The 21,629-nt window shown below is 44.0% G+C and overlaps 2 protein-coding genes across 2 annotated transcripts in view; both read right to left on the bottom strand.

Moving 5' to 3' along the window:
• The window catches only part of MUC13 (mucin 13, cell surface associated), a gene marked incomplete at its 5' end in the record, with an annotated part of 29,700 nt that extends 21,929 nt beyond the window's left edge, over positions 1-7,771 (bottom strand). Inside the window, 3 exon segments of the mRNA NM_001105293.1 lie at positions 1,293-1,399; positions 2,564-2,686; positions 7,708-7,771. Of these exon segments, the coding sequence (NP_001098763.1) occupies positions 1,293-1,399; positions 2,564-2,621 (165 nt within the window).
• The window catches only part of LOC146397695 (uncharacterized), a 43,277-nt gene extending 21,929 nt beyond the window's left edge, over positions 1-21,348 (bottom strand). Inside the window, exons 1-5 of the mRNA XM_084989974.1 lie at positions 21,292-21,348; positions 12,000-12,100; positions 7,708-9,555; positions 2,564-2,686; positions 1,293-1,399 (exon numbers count right to left, since the gene is read on the bottom strand). Of these exons, the coding sequence (XP_084846100.1) occupies positions 2,653-2,686; positions 7,708-9,555; positions 12,000-12,100; positions 21,292-21,348 (2,040 nt within the window). The 3' untranslated portion in view covers positions 1,293-1,399; positions 2,564-2,652. The remainder of the gene's footprint in view (positions 1-1,292; positions 1,400-2,563; positions 2,687-7,707; positions 9,556-11,999; positions 12,101-21,291) is intronic.
• Between the last annotated feature and the right edge of the window lie 281 nt (positions 21,349-21,629).

Below are 21,629 nucleotides of genomic sequence, written 5' to 3'. Positions count from 1 at the left end.
GAAAAACTTATGGTTTCCAAAGGAGAGAGGTTGGAGGGTGGGGGGATGTGCTGGGGGTGTGGGATGGAAACACTATAAAACTGGATTGTGATGATCAACTATAAATGTAATAAATTCATTGAGTAATCAAATAATTTTTTTCTCTTCACATCTATGGAAATAACTTATTTTTAAGTATAATTAATTTATCTGTCCATTAAAAAATATTTTAATAGCCTCCATAAAAACAAGTATAGCATGGCTATAGCAGGCTTCTAAAGGCTCTCTGCAGTGCTGGGTGTTACACTCTAGGTGTAGGATCACGGGGAGGTCCCAGGGTCCCAGAGGTGGAGTCCAGGCAACCAGGAAGCCACGGCACCCAAGAATTTGGAACAGCTGCTCTTCACCAACCAATAAGGATGCATTTCACCTATGTGAATCACTGGTACCAGCCTGTACCACCCGAATATCAGTCTAACAAGTCAGTTAAAGAATATTTATTGCCTGAAGTCTGGGAGAGTTATGCCTCCTACTTGGTTTTTGTTCTTCGGAATTGCCTTGGTAATTCTAGGTCTTTTGTGGTTCCACATAAGTTTTTGGATTGTTTGTTCTAGTTCTGTGAAAAATGTCATGGGTAATTTGATAGGGATGCATTGGATCTGTAGATTGCTTTGGGTAGTATGGCCATTTTTACAATATTAATTTTTCCAACTCAGGAGCATGGAATAGCTTTCCATTTCTTCACATCTTATTTGATTTCCTTGATTCATGTTTTATAGCTCTCAGCATATAAGTCTTTTACGTTCTTGGCCAGGTATTTGATTTTTTGGGGTGCAATTTTAAAAGGTATTATATTTTTATATTCCTTTTCTAATATTTCATTGTTAGTATACAGAAATGTGACTGATTTCTGAATATTAATCTTATACCCTACTACTTTTCTGAATTTGTTGATCAGTTCAAGTAGTTTCTGGGTTGAGTCCTTAGGGTTTTCTATATATAGTATCAGGGGAGGGAGTGGGATGGATGGGGTGCTTGGGGTTAACAGACACAGACTATTGCCTTTGGAATGGATAAGCAATAAGCTACTTCTGTGTAACACTGGGAACTATGTCTGGCCACTTATGATGGAGCATGATAATGTGAGAAGAAAGAACGTATGCGTGTATGTGTAACTGGGTCACCATGCTGTACAGCAGAAAATTGACAGAACACTGTAAACCAGCTATAATGGGAAAAAATAGAAATCATTTTATATATATATATATATATAAAGAATAATTGTATAGGAAGGATGGTTGGAAAATACTTACAAAATTTGTAACTTGAAGGTATAAATTTTGATAGGCCACAGAATTTTCATGTTCTAGATCAGTTGTTTCTGATATTTTGACCGTAATTTTACCAGGGAAAATCTTTCCTGAAATTCAAACACAATCTTTCTGTGATATTTAATGTGAAGAGAGGCATTTCTCTTTTCTTTAAAACAGATAATTTTTTAAAAATTCTAAATGTCTGATGATACTACAGGAAGTCTGTGAATATGAAAAACATGACCCCAACCCTCACCTAACCTACCACAACTATCCTCATTTTGGCATATTTCTCCCAGCTTTTTTGTGTCCCTAGTTTACATCATTATAACTCCAAGTTTATATCATGTCTTTGTATATTACATAAGCATTTCCCAAATCATTACTTAGACTTCATAATTATCATTTTAAATGCTACAAAACATTCTAGGAAGTACATGTTTCCTTTATCGATGAAGTCATTTTTATTTTGTTTTGTTTCATTTTTTCTCTTTTGGCTACACCCATAACAAGAGGAAATTCCCAGACCAGGGACTGAACCCGCACCACTGCATTGACCTGAGCCACAGCAGTGACAACAGATCTTTAACCTGCTGAGCCACCAAGGAACTCCAATGCAGTCATTTCTTGTTTTCAGTGCATTTAACTACTCAAAAGAGAAAAAACTGCAATGAACCTCTTCGTGCATAAAACTTCCCGTATTTAGGGTCATTGACTTAGTGTGGATCCCCAAAATGAGATTATTAGTGCTAAAAATATGAACATCTATTTTGGCTTTTGGGATATCTAATCTTTGTGGCCAATACAATGCCTTCATTTCCTGTGCAAATCTTAGGACAGAGAACTGAACCAAGGTCAGAGACCAGGTTTCCGGATGGTCTGTGTGGTTTTAGGAAATCACCTTAATTCTGCATCAGTGTCCCCATGTAACAGCATCACTTAATATTTATACACCTTTGTACCTGTCCAGGGACGTCAACACCTATCATTCTGACTTTGATCCCATGGCACCATTCCCTTGAACAGGTCAGGTGAAGGGACCCATCCACACGCACACCTTTAGGACTAGCTCATAAATCTGACTTAGTCCATTTCCTCTCCCATCAGTTTGCACTGAAATAAGACGGGACTCTTTTCTGTACTCTCCTGGGCTTTGTTGCCTCCAAATCTGCCTCTAATACTATAGAAGTTCTTCTTGCTATTAGTTTAAGTTTTCTCTTCTATTTTAGGTCTGAGATGCAGCTCTACCTGATTCATCCCTTCTAACTCACCTTTATTGCAGGTGGAAGAGTTATAGTAATACCCTTCTGAACACAGGCAAAAAAACGTATTATTCAGACTAACACATGAAGAACCACCCTTACAGGAATCTTGCTGGCAAGGGTTCCTGGAACCTGCAATGGAGTAGAAAAACGTTAAAAATACACAGAATGACAACAAACAAACAGCACCCAGAAACATGCTTTTAAATATTCATGCCTCCCCTCCTGAACACTTTCTATTCTTCAGCTGTCTTACTCCATGGCACACCCTTAAATCAGCTAGAAACAAATACATATTTTCTTTCTTTTTCTTTTTCTTTTTTTGTTACAGTTGATTTACAATGTTCTGTCAATTTCTGTTAGTACATATTTTCTTATGTCTCTGGAAAGTTTTTTGCTAAAATTCTGGAGCCAAGCACTTGTCAAACAGGAAAGATCAGAGGTGGGTGAGTCTGTGCAGAGAGAGAGGGCATCTTCTAATTCTGAGGAATAAGGAAATAATTTGGACCTCAAGGATCCTCCAGAACCTTGACATCTGGTTTTCTAACACTAGGTAGTGTTCCCTAAAACCATTTCAGAGAAAGCATCATATTTTGTGAACAACTGACTTACAGAGAGGACTAGGCAAGAAGCTGCCAAAAATAAATTAGGTGTTATATTTTGGTTAGTATGCATGGTATACAGACCTACGAAGAAAAGAAAGGGATAGTAAGGGAACAAAGTGGATTAATCCAGTGAAGATTCTAAGAGGAAGTGATGAGGGGATCGCTGGTTTTTTGGGTGGATGACCTGAATAAATGGTGAGAAGAACATTACAATGGTTACTACACCATGGGCTGGGACTCCTAGACCAGGCAGGATGCAGCATCTTGCCTGTCTCTGGAGAATTGATGGGATCTGAGAAGGAAAAGTTAGGGCAGTGGCCAAAAGATGAGCTTGGTTAGCCATTTTCTTTATCTTTGTTAAGTGAAATGATTCTGAACTTTGGTTTCAGGATAGAATCAAGTGACTGACAACCCTCAGTGCTGTCTTAAGATTCTTAGGATCCTATGGGTGGAAATCATTGCTTAAAAAAAAAAAGCTATACATAAACTAAAATGGGTATAACATGGTCTCCCTCTCTCTCTTTTTTTTTTTTTAGGTCCTCACCAGTGGCATACAGAGGTTCCTGGGCTAGGGGTCAAATCGGAACTATAAACACTGGTCTATGTCACAGCCACGACAACGCCAAATCCAAGCCGTGTCTGTGACCTACACCACAGCTCACGGCAATGCCGGATCCTTAACCCATTGAGCAAGGCCAGGGATTTAACCTGCATCCTCATGGATGCTAGTCAGATTTGTTTCCACTGAGCCACGATGGGAACTCCAACATGGTCTATTTTTATTGAAGTATCATTGATTTACAGTACTGTATTAGTTTCAAGCATACAGCATAGGATTAAGTATTTTTGCAGACTATATTACAAGTTATTATAAGATAACACCTAAAATTTCCTGTGCTATACAATTTACCTTTGTTGCTTATCTATTTTATGCATAGTAGTTTGTTTCTGTTAATCCCATACCCCTAATTTGTCTGTCTTCCCTTTGGTAACCACAAGTTTACTTTCTCTATCTGCGAGTCTGTTTTTGTTTTGTATATACACTCATTTGTATTTTTTTAAATTAATTAATTAATTGATTGATTGATTGATTGATTGTCTTTTCTAGGGCCGCTTCCCACCACATATGGAGGTGCCCAGGCTAGGGGTCTAATCGGAGCTGTAGCTGCCAGCCTACGCCAGAGCCACAGCAACTCGGGATCTGAGCAGTGTCTGCGACCTACACCACAGCTCACGGCAACGCCGGATCCTTTACCCACTGAGCAAGACCAGGGATGGAACCCGCAACCTTATGGTTCCTAGTCGGATTCGTTAACCACTGTGCCACGAGGGGAACTCCAGTATTATTTTTTAGATTCTACATATAAGTGCTATCATTACAGCCACATACACACACATATCACATTTTCTTTATCCAGTCTATTGGTGGGCACTTGGGTTGCTCCCATGTCTTGGCTATTGTAAGTAGTGCTCTTATGAACATGGGGATGCATGGATCTTTTCAAGTTAGTGTTTTCATTTTTTTTTCTGGCTATATACCAAGGAATGGAATTGCTGGATCACAGGGTAGTTTATTTTTAGTTTTACCCTATGATCCAGCAATTCCACTCTAGGGTATATAGCCAGAAATCCCTGCTCTTTTTCATGATAAAAAAAAGGAGAGGAATACACAGAAACATACAAGTATATATGTTTGTATTTGCACAAACACAAAAAATTGGCCGCAGAAGCTGCCTCTGGGGAAGCAAACTGGAGTCTGGGTCCTAGGAGTTTAGGATAGGAGGAAGATTTCATTTTTATTTCATATACTTTTGCCCTGTTTAAGCTTCTTTTAACCTATGGACCCAATTTACTCCTGTTAAAAAATAACAACTAAAATACTGGGGGTGAGGAACTCTCAAACTGATGGGAACATGAAATGGTCCAGCCACTTTAGAAGACATGTTGGCAGTTTCTTACAAAACTAAACACACTCTTAACCACATGACCTAGCAAGTGCCTGTCTTGTAATTTACCTGATGTAACTAAGTACTTACTTAATATTTACCAACTTATATCCACTCAAAACCCTGCATACAAACACTTAGAGCATTGTATTCATAATTGCCAAAATCTGGAAGCAACCAAGATGTCCTTCAGTAGGTGAGTGGATAAACAAACTGGTATAATCAGACAATGGAATATTACTCAGGGCTCAAGCCTTGAAAATTGACATGGAGGACTCAAACGCCATTACTAAATGAAAGATGCCAATCTGAAAAGGCTGCATACTGTGGGATTCCATGACATTCTGAAAAAGGCAAAACTATGGCAATAGTAAAAAAGATTAGTGGTTGCCAAGGGTTAGCAGGGAGGATGAAAAAGCAGGTGAAAACAGTCTTTATGATACCGTAGTGATGGATACATGTCATCATATGCTTGTCGAAACCTATAGAATATACAACATCGACTGTAAACCCTAACGTAAATTGGAGTTGGGCAATTATGATATGCCAATGTAGAGTCATCAGTTGTCACAAATGTGCCATCTGGAGAGGGATGTTGATGATAAGGGAGGCTGTACAGGCACAAGGACCGGGAAACATGGGAAATCTCTGTACCTTCCTCTCAACTTTGCTGTGAGCCTAAAATTGCTCTATTTTAAGAGGGAAAAAAAAACCCGCACACACAAAATCAAACCCCAAATCCCAAACCCCAGGCTATGGGACATAAGAGGGATGGCACAGGATCTCATAAACCATGTGAGGGTCACCCCTTTAACAAGATGTAAACCAACATTCTAAGTAAAGTAAATGTCTTTTTTAAAAAAGCCTCAGTCACATTGCAAGGATGATTTGGAAAATTCTAGGGAAGAAATTTAGTGTAGCTCCATTCTGAATATACCAGACAGATAACTCCCGGTGTGCTTTCTCCCTGGCAATAAAGAACAGACTTGTTAGCATTTCTGTGTGCCAGGAATAGAGTCGTAGGATGTCACAGTGGGAAAAGGATTTGGGTGGCTTTTTTTTTTTTTGTCTTTTTAGGGCTGCACTCGTGGCATATGGAGGTTCCCAAGCCATGGGGGTCAAATCAGAGCTGTAGCCGCTGGCTTAAACTATAGCCACAGCAACACAGGATCCTAGCCACATCCTATGGCACAGCTTGCGGCAATGCCAGATCCTTAACCCACTGATAGAGCCCACATCCTCGTGGATACTAGTTGGGTTCTTAACCTGTTGAGCCACAATGGGAACTCCGGGCTGGCTATTTAGTTCAGTCACACCTTGCTACAGATGAGTCTGTTGAAGCCAAGACAGAAGTGATTTGCCCTGTGCCCCAGAGTTAGTTAGTGTACGGCCAGAACACAAGAAGACTGCCTTACTCTACAAGAGTGTCTAGGGAAGCAAAACAGCTTAGATAAGCTCCCTACTGGAGAACTGATTGTGCAGCTGTGGTTCTCTTGATCTAGCCTTCAGAGTGGACCCTTCAAACACAAAAGAAGTCTGGGAACCAAATTTTGATACAGGCTCTGGCTCCATTTGCTTAATCATTCATTTCACAGGTCTATCAAAGAACGATGGGGAAGCCACAAGAAGTAAGCATAGGGAGACATCACCTTGACTTTTGGCCTTGGGCAAGTTGCTGCCCTCACTGAACCTCAGGTCCCCTAACTGGGAATAACAGGGTTTATCTAGACACTTGAAGCCTAGGTTTGAGCATTCCTTTAGACCAGGGTTTGGCAAACGATGACTTGTGTGCCAATTCTAGCCAGTCTTCTGTTTTTGCAAATAAAGTTTTATTGGCACACAGTCAGGCACATTCATTTGTATATTGCCTATGGCTGCCTTGATGTTAACACGGCAGAGTGGAATAGTTGTAACAGCTCCAGGTTAGTAAGTTGTAACAGGTTTTATGTATGGCCCACAAAACCTAAACTACTTATTAGTTTCCCTTCACTGATAAAATTTACTGACACTAGCTTTACACCAAACTTTAGGAAATGAGGCAAGTGGTTTTAATTTCAACTTTGGCTTGAGGTCAATCATCTTGTCTTAGATAAATATCCCCAAACATCTGTCTTTTGGACCATGGCCCTGGTCATGTCTAGGACTCTTTGAGCAATGCTACCATTTAATGTCATAATTTTCAATAACACGTGATGTGGAATCAGAGTAGAAGTGACTCTCTCCTTCAGTAGACCAGGGATCTAGATCTGTGGGGCTGCAGAGTCAGTGTTTATTTGGACCTGACCTTCTCAAAGAAGCTGACATTATTTCCAAAAATCTCCTAGGGAGAAGGAAGCTAGAAAAGGAGCTTTCATAAAATCCAACTTCATAAAAATATTCCACATCTAGAAAGTGCTTGAGGAAAGGGGAACAGAATGGAATTGCAGGTAATCTTTCAGTGTCTCTGCCATTGCTATTAGCATTTGTGACTCCATGGTTTTGTACTCAAGGTCATCTTGGGTCCCTTTATATGCACTTCCCCATTCCTGAACAACACACTTACCTGTCATCCTCCAAAAGGCCCTGATGCCTCAGTGAGAAGCTGTGAGGGAATCTCTCTTACCTGAGGTGGCTGTGGAGGGAGTGGGTGTACTTGAGGTAGCAGAAGCATTTGCTGAGGCTGGAGTACTCGTATTTCCTGAGATGGTAGGAGTTGTAGTTGCTTCGATGGTAGGAGTTGTAGTTGGTGTGGGGGTGGGAGTTGTAGTTGGTGTGGGGGTGAGAGTTGTGGTTGGTGTGGGGGTGAGAGTTGTGGTTGGTGTGGGGGTGGGAGTTGTGGTTGGTGTGGGGGTGGGAGTTGTGGTTGGTGTGGGGGTGGGAGTTGTGGTTGGTGTGGGGGTGAGAGTTGTGGTTGGTGTGGGGGTGGGAGTTGTGGTTGGTGTGGGGGTGGGAGTTGTGGTTGGTGTGGGGGTGGGAGTTGTGGTTGGTGTGGGGGTGAGAGTTGTGGTTGGTGTGGGGGTGGGAGTTGTGGTTGGTGTGGGGGTGAGAGTTGTGGTTGGTGTGGGGGTGAGAGTTGTGGTTGGTGTGGGGGTGGGAGTTGGTGGGGTGGGAGTTGTAGTTGGTGTGGGGGTGGGAGTTGTAGTTGGTGTGGGGGTGAGAGTTGTGGTTGGTGTGGGGGTGAGAGTTGTGGTTGGTGTGGGGGTGGGAGTTGTGGTTGGTGTGGGGGTGGGAGTTGTGGTTGGTGTGGGGGTGGGAGTTGTGGTTGGTGTGGGGGTGGGAGTTGTGGTTGGTGTGGGGGTGGGAGTTGTGGTTGGTGTGGGGGTGGGAGTTGTGGTTGGTGTGGGGGTGGGAGTTGTGGTTGGTGTGGGGGTGGGAGTTGTGGTTGGTGTGGGGGTGAGAGTTGTGGTTGGTGTGGGGGTGGGAGTTGTGGTTGGTGTGGGGGTGGGAGTTGTGGTTGGTGTGGGGGTGGGAGTTGTGGTTGGTGTGGGGGTGGGAGTTGTGGTTGGTGTGGGGGTGGGAGTTGTGGTTGGTGTGGGGGTGGGAGTTGTGGTTGGTGTGGGGGTGGGAGTTGTGGTTGGTGTGGGGGTGGGAGTTGTGGTTGGTGTGGGGGTGAGAGTTGTGGTTGGTGTGGGGGTGGGAGTTGTGGTTGGTGTGGGGGTGAGAGTTGTGGTTGGTGTGGGGGTGAGAGTTGTGGTTGGTGTGGGGGTGAGAGTTGTGGTTGGTGTGGGGGTGGGAGTTGTGGTTGGTGTGGGGGTGGGAGTTGTGGTTGGTGTGGGGGTGGGAGTTGTGGTTGGTGTGGGGGTGGGAGTTGTGGTTGGTGTGGGGGTGGGAGTTGTGGTTGGTGTGGGGGTGGGAGTTGTGGTTGGTGTGGGGGTGGGAGTTGTGGTTGGTGTGGGGGTGGGAGTTGTGGTTGGTGTGGGGGTGGGAGTTGTGGTTGGTGTGGGGGTGGGAGTTGGTGGGGTGGGAGTTGTAGTTGGTGTGGGGGTGAGAGTTGTGGTTGGTGTGGGGGTGAGAGTTGTGGTTGGTGTGGGGGTGGGAGTTGTGGTTGGTGTGGGGGTGGGAGTTGAGGTTGGTGTGGGGGTGGGAGTTGAGGTTGGTGTGGGGGTGGGAGTTGTGGTTGGTGTGGGGGTGGGAGTTGTGGTTGGTGTGGGGGTGGGAGTTGAGGTTGGTGTGGGGGTGGGAGTTGTGGTTGGTGTGGGGGTGGGAGTTGTGGTTGGTGTGGGGGTGGGAGTTGTGGTTGGTGTGGGGGTGGGAGTTGTGGTTGGTGTGGGGGTGGGAGTTGAGGTTGGTGTGGGGGTGGGAGTTGTGGTTGGTGTGGGGGTGGGAGTTGTGGTTGGTGTGGGGGTGAGAGTTGTGGTTGGTGTGGGGGTGGGAGTTGAGGTTGGTGTGGGGGTGGGAGTTGTGGTTGGTGTGGGGGTGGGAGTTGTGGTTGGTGTGGGGGTGGAAGTTGTGTTTGATGTGGAGGTAGAAGCTATAAAATAATAAAGATATAAAGTTTCAGAAGGCAAAACACAATATATAATGGCAGAGGCTACTATTTAATACTAATTGGTACCCAATCCGTTTTTTTTTTTTTCTGAAAAGTAGATGTAGTCGACTACATTAAAAAATGAAAATACATGACTACATCTAAAAAAAACCACATAAAGTAAAATAAAAAATTAAACAGACAAAACTGGAAAAGGGTTACTGGAAAATATGATGGTACCTGGTCTGTTAAGTCAGCTGGTTAGAAACGTATTAACATCATCTATTTTATTATTAATTATATTAATTATTAGTTATAGTATATGATATTATGATATATAATTAAAGTATAACATATATATTAATATCAACATATCACATGTTGATACAAGATGCATTTATGCCTGTAGTTGCAGGTCTGTCAATCTGAGTTTAATATTCCTCCGAGATTCTCAGGGAGGAGAATTGAAAATGCCACCAGGTGGCACTGTTACTACCTGGAAATGGCCTCCTTTTGTCCTTTTACACTTTAAGGCATTTGCCCCAATTTTCCACACAACATAATAGCTGAGGGATGGTAGGGAAGGGGATGTGTTTAAAGAATGACGAAATAAAAATCGTTAATACATTAGGTGTGTATTAAACTTCTTTCAAATTTTTTTCTAGTGATATTTACCCATTTATAATTCTAAACACATGAAGTTTTTAAAGAGTAAAATGATAGAGATGATCTTTACTCTAAGGGCTATGGTGATCCTTAAACTTGCCTTTTTTGGGGGGGCCCCCATGGCAAATGGAGTTCCCAGGCCAGGGATAAGATCCAAGCTGCAGTTGCAACCTATGCCAGATCCTTAGCCCACGGTGGCTGGGGGGGATCGAACCTGTGTCCCAGAGCTGCAGAGATACCACCTATCCCATTGCGCCACAGTGGGAACTCCCAAAGTTGCCTTTTTTCAACTCTTAGGAACCCCTGGATACATGGGGTAATAAGCTTTTTGTGATCCAGTCATCATTTTTCTAGAAACTTTGTCTCTAAGAATTCTGACAATGAAGGTGGGTTTAAAATATTATTAAAAGAAAAGTTTTAATGAGGAAGCTATCCCTAAACTTTCAGATATAGAAAAAATGCTGAAGCTACCTGATTCCCCCTTGGGTGTGGAAGCCTCTGGTTGGCAGAATTTGGCTCTTCACCTTGAACAGGGTCTGGCTTAAACCATCATTCATAAGCCAGTTTTCTTCCAGGGGCTAGAAAATAGTTCATCAGCTGAGCACCTTGACTGCCCCTGTTCCCACTCCTCCTATCATTTATCAAGGACTTACCCTGTGCCCTACAGTGCCTATGGAATGGATGTGAGCATCCACATTTGACAGAAATGCCCACCAATACTCAGAGGAACGAAAGGATTTGTCCAGAGATAAGCCTCAATTCCCACGTGTAAAGGGCAGAAAACACTTTTTTTTGTTGTTTTGTTTTATTTTTTTGTTTTTTGTCTTTTTAGGACCATGCCTGCAGCATATGGAGGTTCCCAGGCTAGGGGTCTAATCAGAGCTACAGCTGCCAGCCTACACCACAGCCACAGCAACGCCAGATCCGAGCTGTGTCTCTGATCTACACCACAGCTCATAGCAATGCCAGATCCTTAACCCACTGAGCGAAGCCAGGGATTGAACCCTCAACCTCATGGTTGCAAGTCGGATGAGTTTCTGCTGTGCCACAACAGGGCAGCAAGGGCAGAAAACTCTTGATGCAAGATTCAGGCATCAAACTCGGATGAGTTTCTTCTGCGCCACAACAGGGCACCAAGGGCAGAAAACTCTTGATGCAAGATTCAGGCATCAAACCAGATCCCTACTCTGCATTAGAACCCAAGTGATATCTAGTGGTTAGTGAGACTCTAAGGCATTGGGCCCTGGAATTACTAAGCTGTTCCTGTCTGGCCTCAGGACACTCAAGAAAATGTCTGCCTTGCTGAACACCAAATCTTAGTCCAGAAGCCCCTCTTACTAATGTTCTACCTGCTTTCATCACAGGTTGAAATGCCTTGTGTCTTCTTCTTCTTCATTATTTTTCTTTTTAGGGTCACATACGGAGGTTCCCAGGCTCCAGGTTGAATCAGAGCTACAGCTACTGGCCCACGCCACAGCCACAGCAATGCAGCATCCGAGCCATGTCTGCAACCTACACTGCCACTCACAGCAATGCCAGATCTTTAACCCACTGAGCTAGGCCATGGATTGAATCCATGTCCTCATAGACTACTAGTCAGGTTTGTAACCCACTTAGCCACAACAGGAACTCCCTGGCTTGGATCTTTGAGCCTGGTTGGCGAGGAAATCTACAAAATAGCCCACTAGTTGGGGCAGAGGGGATTGGTAGCTTAAGCTTGCTAATTCTATCTCAAAGACAAATATGACGGAAAGAATTAAAAATGTGTAAATGTTCCTTACCTGATTTTAGGAAAAGGAGGGCAAGCAGAGTGAAGTGAATGAAGACTTTCATTTTGGATGTTGGTGCCAGGTAATCCAGAGAGAAAATGATTTCCCTTCAGCTATCTTTCCTTTTAATGTTCTTTCAGGTTCAAAGTCCAGTCATTAACTGACGTCAAACCAGACAAAGGAAACTGCTAGTTAGGGTTGGGTCATAGAGCATAGGTCTCTTCTGAGCTTTTGTGATGGAAGAGGCAAAACTGGTCTTATAGATTATTTTTCTGTCTCATAGTATAAAATAACTCAACACAGCCCAAACGTCCTTGGGAGGATGGGGGTTGGGGGACAGCGGAAGGGGGCGGGGGTGTCAGCTAATCTCTTCACATTCCAAACACCCCAAGCTACCATCTTCTTGGAAGTCACAATTCCTTCAAATACCCAATCACAGAGTTTGTGCTCCAGTCACTCCACTGGGATGCAGGACATCCTGTTTCCTCCAGCGGTAGTTTTTTGCCTTTTCTAGGGCGGCTCCTGTGGCATGTGGAGGTTCCCAGGCTAGGGGTCTCATCGGAGCTGTAGCCACCAGCCTACACCACAGCCACAGCAATGCGGGATCCGAGCCGCGTCTGCCACCTACACCACAGCTCACAGCCACGCCGGATCCTTAACCCACTGAGCAAGGCCAAAGATCAACCTGCAACCTCGTGGTTCCTAGTCGGATTCGTTAACCACTGCGCCACAATGGGAACTCCTCCAGCGGTAGTTTGAGAATCTCTGAGGAGACTGTGCTTCCCCACAAGGCGCGCTGCTGAGCTTTGTCGTCTTTCGCTGTGGACCACCGCTCTGGGCCTCTCTGAGGGTCACTTTTAGCAACTTTGTAATCATATGCCACAGGTGCAGCCCTAAGAAGAAAAAAAAAGTGTAAAATTCAATTAGCTTTGATAGATTTATAGTCATGTCAAATCACCATTATATTCAAGATATAAAACTTAAGAAATGTTGTGTATCTTGTATCTCTTTGCTCAGTGTTTCCTGTAAGTTATCCATCTTTGCCTCCAGTTTATTTTCAATGTCTTGCATCATCTTCAGCATCGACAGTCTGAAGTCTTTTTCCTGGAGGCTGAGAATCTTCTCATCGCTGAGCTGATTTTCTGGGGGTTTTTCTTTCTCCCTCATCTGAGTTATAGTTCTCTGTCTTTTCATTTTTATAGGTTTTTGGTGTGGTGACCTTTTTCCAGATAATAGAGTTGTAGCCTCTCTTCCTTGTGGTGTCTGCCCCCTTTGTGGCTGAAGTCTGTGTGGGGGCTTGCTGTAGGCTTCCTGATGGGAGGGGCTGATGCCTGCCCACTGGTAGGTGGAGCTGCTTCTAATCCCTCTGGTGGGTGGGGCTTAGTCTCTGGATGGGGTTAGAGGCAGCCGTGTGCCTGAGGGGTCTTTAGGTAGCCTGTTTACTGAGGGGCAGGGCTGTGATCCCACCTGGGTTGTTGTTTGCCCTGGGGCTTCTCAGTGCTGACTGACTGATGGGTGAGGCCAGATTTTCCCAAAATGGCCACTTCCAGAGAAAAGCAGCTGCTGAATATTCCCGAGAGATTTGCTTCCAATGTCCTTCCCCCACAACAAGCCACATTCACCCCTATTTTCCCAGGAGGTCCTCCAAGAACTGCAGTCTGGTTTGACCCAGATTCCTATGGAGACTTTGCTTTGCCCTGGGACCCAGTGCACGTTAAAATCCATGTGCGCCTTTTAAGAATGGGGTCTCCGTTTCCCCCAGTCCCGTGGGGCTCCTGCGTACAATCCCCACTGGTCTTCAATGCCAGATGCTCCAGGGGCTCCTTCTCCCAGTGCCAGATCCCCGCTGGTGAGGGTTTGATGTGGGGCTCAGCACTCTCACTCCTGTAGGTGAGTCTCTGTGAACCAGTTAGTTTCTACTCTGTGGGGGGCTTCCCACCCAGGAGGTATGGGGTTGTTTATATCATGTAATCGCCCCTCATACCTCTTGATGTGGCCTCCTCTTTGCCTTTGGAGTAGGATATCTTTTTGAAGGTTTCCAGTCCATTTGGTTGAAGATTGCTCAGCATGTAGTTGTAAATTTTGTTGTTTTGAGGAGAGAAGTTGAGCTCCCGTCCTACTATTCCGCCGTTTTGATCCCATCTCCAAGATACACAATGCTTCTATCACTTCCCCAAATTTCCTCTTGCCTTTCTGTAGTCCATCCCCTCCCCCACCCCCAACTCTGGGCAACACCTCACCTGCTCTCTGTCACCGGTGATCAGTTCACTTTTTCTAGAATTGCATAGAAGTGGAATCATACAGTAGGTGCTGGCTTATGCCTGGTTTTTCTCCCTCAGCAGGATGATTGTGAAATTTCATACAAATTCCTGGGTATCAGTTCTTCTTCCCTCCTTGCGTCCTTTCTTTCTTTTACAACTTTTATAGTGAAGTGTAATGTATGCAAACTGCACCTGTTTAAAGCTTTGGCATGCGCAAACACCATGGAACCATCACCATAGTCAGGATAGCAAACATTCTCATAATTCCCAAGTGTTCCTGTGTTCATCCTTCCTCGCACCCTCAGTCTGAGGTAACCCGTGATCTGCTTTCCGTCTCTATAGATTAGTTTGCATTTTCTAGAATTTTATATATGTAGAATGTTATGGGGATTTGGGAGGGGATATTTTTTGGCCTGGCTTGATCTAGTGTTTGATTATTATAAAGGTATGAGAATATTCATGTGTAAGTCTTTGTGTGGTTATATGCTTTCATTTCTCTTGGGTAAATACTTAGTCATGGAGTGGCTGCATCATATGGTAGGTATATGCTTAATACTGTTTTTGGTAGCTGTATCCATGGCCTGCAGAAATTCTAGGGCCAGGGGTAGAACCTGAGCTCTGGTAGTGACAAGGCCAAATCTTTAGCTGGTAGGCCACTTGGGAACCCTGGTGCATGGTTAACTTTTCATAAACTCTCAGACTGTTTTCCAAAGCTGTCCCGTTTTACATTCCCATCAGCAACATATGCACTCCAGCTGCTCCTCACCTGTGCTAACACTTTGTTATTGTCAGTCTTTCTTTTCATTTTTGTCTTTTTAGGGCCGCACCTGCAGCATATGGAGGTTCCCAGGTTAGGGGTCAGATTGGAGTTGTAGCCGCTGGCCTACACCACAGCTACAGCAACGTCAGATCTGAGCCTTGTCTGTGGTCTCCACCACAGCTCATGGCAAGACCAGATCCTTGACCCACCGAGGGAGGCCGGGAATTGAACCTGCATCCTCATGGATGCTAGTCAGATTCGTTTCTGCCGAGCCATGATGGCAACTCCACATCATCAGTCTTTCTAATATTAACCATTCTAAAGGGTATTTAGTAGTATCCCATTAGGGTTTTAATTTGCATCTCCTGATGACGAATGACATTCAGCATCTTTTCATGTGCCTATTAGCCACTCATATCTCTTCTTTTAAAAAAAGATTTGTTTCAATCATTATCCATTCTTAGTGGAGTTATTTTCTTATTTTTGAGTTTCCAGTGTCCTTTACATATGTATGGGAAATATATTCTCCCTTCCTGCCATTTTTACATGGCGTTTCAACCTATTACATTCATTTTATAAAAGGCTACCCAGGAATTTAGGAAAATTGGGACAGTGGCCTGGGGTCACATAATTAGCTGCAGAGTCTCAAATCCTATCTTCTAAATCAGGAAGAGCACACGGCTCTCCCTTTTCCTGGGTTCAAGATATCAAGAGAGTAACATCCACAGGGCCCTGTTGCCAGTGTGTGCTCATGCTATTTTTTATGAAGGTGTTGATACCTACCCTGGCTTTCCACTCCACTTCTCTGCTGAGGACACATGGAAGGGAAGAGTCACCGGGAAGGGATGCAGGTCTGCTAGGCACCTGCCTTCTCACTCTTCCCTGGCCTTCCCTGGAAAACCATGGGCAACGACGTTAGGCAGTCCCCAAAGTGTGAATCCACAGCCCTCCTCTCTTAGGCCTCTTTTAACTCAGTCCACACTGGACTGCACCACTCCAGGGCTGTAGAGACAATGTACGCAGAGCCTCTCAGTAGGGGAGATGCTTGCTCCGCGTTGCTGCTGTGTTCACGTGGCTGCAGCTCTGTGAGCGCCAGGCTCCTGGCCTCCCTTCCTGCCTTTATTCACTGCCCCCTAAGTGACGGGTACTGAGGGCTCTCAGAGGAATAAACTGGAAATACTCACCTCTCGATCTTGCCTTGTCCCTTTGGGGAGAGAACCTGGGTATTCAGGATGGTTGTAGCTGGGGAGGGTTAGGATTCAGTATTAGGAAGCCTTAAAACATAGTCTCCAAAACTAGCTTCAACTGAAAGTGCTATTTTGTCTCCATCTGCCATATGCTTTGTTTCATTTCTCACATGCTTCAACACCTGGGCGAGGAAAAGAGGTGATATTTATTAACTCCACACTACCTATATTCTATTTAAAAAAAATTTTTTTTTTAAATTTTTTGGGCCACACCCGTGGCATATGGAGGTTCCCAGGCTAGGGGTCCAATCGGAGCTACAACTGCCAGCCTACACCACAGACACAGCAACACAGGATCCAAGCCGCATCTGCGAACTACACCACAGCTCATGGCAACACTGGATCCTTAACCCACTGAGTGAGGCCAGGGATCGAACCTGCAACCTCATGGCTCCTAGTCGGATTCGTTTCCGCTGTGCCACAATGGGAAGTCCCATACCACCTATATTCTAGCTATGTATCTGTAAGTTGAGATCACAGACTCCATTTTCCCACAGAAACAATATTGCATGTAGGTGACCGTGTCCAGCATCAGCTAAAAAGTTAACCCTTGCTTACCTGGTTACCACAGAACTATTCTTCAGCAGGAACCTTACTAAGGATCTCTTGGCTATGGAGAGGGAAAGGATGTGTTCACCAATCTAAATTACATCCGACTATTCAGATGTAGAGTAAACAGGAGAGAGCTGTGTCAAAGCCATTTAGGAGTGGAATTTGATCTGTCAAGAAGCCCTCCTTAACTACTTTGATTCTGCAACATGGCAGTACCATCATAAGGCTCTAAGGCTCGGGAAGCACCATTAGAAATCTAACATCTTTCTCAAGATTAAATAACTAGATCCATAGAAATTTTTCTGTCTACAGAATCAAATGTTGCAAGAAATTTTTGCTGCTCTTAGCTGCTTCTCAATAATTCTAGTCCCTTGATAACTAAAGTCTTCCCAGATTCACGAAAGCTAATTATCAATATCTTATTTGGATAATAAATAAAGTTGATCAGTTATTTTCCTATCTAATTCAGCAAACCATTCCCAGAGAAATGGCTTATGGGAAAGCAAAATTCCAACTCAAGCGTTTAATTAGTAATGCTTTTTTGCTTTCTTTTCAGGGCCGCCCTGCGGCATATACCAGCCTACACCACAGCCACAACACAGGACCCAAGCCCTGTCTGTGACCTATACCACAGCTCATGGCAATGCCGGATCCTCAACCCACTGAGCGAGCCAGGGATCAAACCTGCCTCCTCCTGGATACTAGTCAGATTCGTTACTACTGAGCCACAATGGAAACTCCTAATTATTGACACGTTGACAAAACCATTTCCAATCCTGGCATTCACATCTGCTGAAATTAACTTTTCACCTACTGGATACTTTACAAGAATAAAGTTCAAGTGGCTGTGCAATTGATATCAGATGCCTGAGACACTTCTGTACATCTCTCGGGCTCTGAACATAAAGCAGTGAACAAGATGATGGAAGTCTCCACTCTCCTGGAGCTTACAGGGGCTGAGGGGTGAGCAGAAAACAACCAAACAAAATAATTTAAGAGAGTGATAAGTGCTATGAAGAAAATAAAACACAATGGGATAGTGACTTGTGGGTAGACGGTACTTCTTTAAATAGGACAGTAAGCAGAATCATCTCATGGGAGCTGCTATCTGAACTCAGACCTGTTATTAAGAAAGAGGCTGCCATTCAAACATGAGGAGCACTGTGATTCAGGAGGAGAGCGGAAGGAGGTGATGTCAGAGAGGCAGATTGTGACCTGGTCCTGCACAGGTCTTATTCTGGATCTTATTCTGTGCCAAGCCAGGAAGCCATGGGGACATTTAAGCAGGAGAATGACAGGAGGGCTCTTCTTGGTGGTCTCATCTAAAGGAGCCACTTAAGTTCCCTTGTGGAGCAGTGGGTTAAGGATCCAGCATTGTTATTGCAGTGGCCCGGGTAGATGCTATGGTGCAGGTTTGATCTCTGGCCCAGGAATTTCTACATGATGCATGCACAGCAAAAAAAAAAAAAAAAAAAAAAAAAAAAAAAAAGCCACCTGACTATCCATCCCCAGTTCATTTCCTCTATGGCCTCATCACAGTATGAAATGACTTGGTATCTTTGTTGGTTTGGTTGTCTGTTGCCCATGAGAGCTGTCTGAGGCCAGGTCTCTGCCTTGTTTACTCCTCTATCCCAGCACCCAGAAACCTGGCACATAGCAGGCACCCAGTAAGTATTTATGGAATAAAGAAAAGAATAGTTGAACGTCATCCCATTTGTTGTAGATACAGGGAGCAGGGAGTGCAAAGTAAATAACATATAGTCCTGGTCTTCAGACTCACTATGCATTTGAACAATTCCTTTTCCAAAAGTCGATTGTCATGATAAATTATTCACAAAGAGAAAATAAAATTAGTAAAGATATATGGGAAAATGCTTGACTTTTCACTGATTTTAAAGACATGATACTGGGAGTTCCCCTCGTGTCTCAGTGGTAACGAACCCCACTAGCATCCATGAGGATGTGGGTTAGATCCCCAGCTTCACTCAGTGGGTTAAGGATCCGGTGTTGCCATGAGCTGGGGTGTAGGTCGCAGACAGAGCTTGGATCCCACGTTGCTGTGGCTGTGGTGTAGACTGGCAGCTGCAGCTCCGATTCAACCCCTAGCCTGGGAATTTCCATATGCTGCAGGTGTGGCCCTAAAAAGATTAAAAAACAAACAAGCAAACAAACAAAAAAGACATGCTACTGACTAGAACACAAATGAAGTAATATTTTACATTTGGTAAAAATGTTCACATGGATAATATTCAATTCTGGTGGGGGTTCAGATAATTTCACACACTTGCAAATGCTACATCCCCTTCAAAAGGCAATTCAGCGAGAGATATTAAGGGCCATAAAAATGTTCTTATCTTTAGACTGAGAAATTCCCTTCTAGGACTTTACCCTAAGGAAATATTTCCAAATGAAGGGAAAATTATATGTACAATAACTTTTGTTGCACTTTTACATTATTACCAAAAAACAATTAAAAACAACTGCTACTATTCAAGGACAGAGGAATAAATGTGGTGACTCTCCTTGAGGAAATATATGACAGCATCGCACAAGGGAAGCCTAGGTACAGCAATAAAAGAGAGTGCTTATTCTACTGTGACAAGGTGTGGAAAAGGCAGGGTTCTCCTCTCTACACCATTGTTTGGGAATGTAAATGGGTGCAGCTACTATCGAAGACAGCATGGAGGTGCCTTAAAAAAAAAAAATACAGGGAGTTCCTGTTGTGGCTCAGCAGGTTAAGAACCTGACTGGTATCCATGAGGATGCAGGTTCGATCCCTGGCCTTGCTTGGTGGGTTAAGTCTCTCATGTTGCCACAAGCTGCAGCATATATTTGTAGATGCAGCTCAGATCCTAAGTTGCAGTGGCTGTGGAGTAGGCCAGCTGCTGCAGCTCCCATTTGACCCCTAGCCTGGGAACTTCCATATACTGCAGGTGTGGCCCTAAGAAGAGAAAAAAAACAAGACAAAACAAAAACCCCAAAATATAGTTGCCATATGATCCAACAAATCCCACTCTTGGCATATATCTGGAGAAAAACTTTAGTTCTAAAAGATACCTGCATCTCAAAATTCATTGCAGCATTATGTACAATATACAAGACATGGAAGCAACCTAAATGTTCATCAACAGAGGAATGGATAAAGAAGATGTGATAATATTATACAATGGAATACTACTCAGCCATAAAAAAGAATGAAACAATGCCATTCCTAGAAACATAGATGCAATTAGAAATGATTATAGTAAGTGAAGTAAGTTGGAAAGATAAAGACAGGAGTTCCCTTGTGGTGCAGAAGGTTAAGGATCCAGTATTGTCACTGCTGTGGCTCGGGTTGCTGCTGTGGCACAGGTTCGACCCCTGGCCAGGGAACTTCTGCATGCCATGGGTGTGGCCCACCCCTCAAAAAGAAAAAGACAAATACCGTACAATATCATTTATACATGGAATCTAAAATATGATACAAATGAACTTACTTAGGAAACAGAAACAAACTCACAGACATAGAGAACAAATTGATGGTTACCAAAGGGAAAAGGGGGTGGGGGAGGAATAAATTAGGGGTTTGGTATTAGCAGATACAAACTACAATATAGGAGTTCCTGTCGTGGCGCAGTGGTTAACGAATCCGACTAGGAACCATGAGGTTGCGGGTTCGGTCCCTGCGCTTGCTCAGTGGGTTAACGATCCGGCGTTGCTGTGAGCTTCGGTGTAGGTTGCAGATGCGGCTCGGATCCCGCGTTGCTGTGGCTCTGGCGTAAGCCGGTGGCTACAGCTCCGATTGGACCCCTAGCCTGGGAACCTCCATGTGTCGCGGAAGCGGCCCAAGAAATAGCAAAAAAAAAAAAACAAAAAAAAAAACCCTACAATATATAAAATAGATAAACGAGAAGGTCCTACTGTATAACACAATATCCTGCAACAAACTATATCCTGTTACATGCAATATCCTGTAACAAACTATAATGGAAAAGAATATAGATGAAAAACCGAATCACTTTGTACACCAGGAATTAACACAATATTGTAAATCAACAATACTTCATCTATTTCAATAAAATTTTTTTTAAATGCAAGAGTCTTGGGAGTTCCCATTGTGGCACAGCAGAAATGAATCTGACTAGTATCCATGAGGATGCAGGTTCAATCCCAGCATTGCCATGGCTGTGGTGTAGGCTGGAAACCGTAGCTCCGATTCGACCCCTAGCCGGAGAACTTCCATATGCTGCAGGTGCAGCCCTAAAAAGCAAAAAAAAAAAAAAAAAAAAAAAAAGCGGGTTATCATTATATATCTAATTACATGAAAAATGTGCCTCTATAAAGAAAAGCTCTAGCAGGAAACATGGACAAATTAATGTGCTTTGACTTACTGGGAGGCAGGATCGTGGTTGAGCTGTCTTCCTGAGATGTTTCTCTTCTCACACACCAGTGATATCAAGGGCTCAGAGGAAGGTTCTAATACTGACACAAGGACCTTCACTCACTGGAGCTGCATTCCCAATACCTCGGCCTTCAAAAGGGGGAGGCATAGGTGTTTGCATCTTGGCGTGTGAAACTCCACAATCAATCACTCATCTACTCACCTCACTGAGTTTAGTCAGTTCTCAAAAAATGCTTTTTTGAAGTTCCCATCGTGGCTTGGCAGTAAATGAACCTGACTAGCATCCATGAGGATGCAGGTTCGACTCCTGGCCTCGCTCAGTGGGTTAAGGATCTGGCATTGCTGTGAGCTGGGGTGTAGGCTGGCTGCTATAGCTCTGATTGGACCCCTAGCCTGGGAACCTCCGTATGCTGTGGATGCGGCCCTAAAAAGAAAAAGAAA

Source organism: Sus scrofa, chromosome 13 (assembly GCF_054392235.1).
Source record: "Sus scrofa isolate SSC_HxYL_T2T_F1_AM1 chromosome 13, Sscrofa_HxYL_maternal_Yorkshire_Landrace_v2.0, whole genome shotgun sequence".
Lineage (NCBI taxonomy): Eukaryota > Metazoa > Chordata > Mammalia > Artiodactyla > Suidae > Sus > Sus scrofa.
The sequence above is the reverse complement of the archived record's forward strand: the minus strand, read 5'-3'. Positions and strand labels throughout refer to the sequence as shown.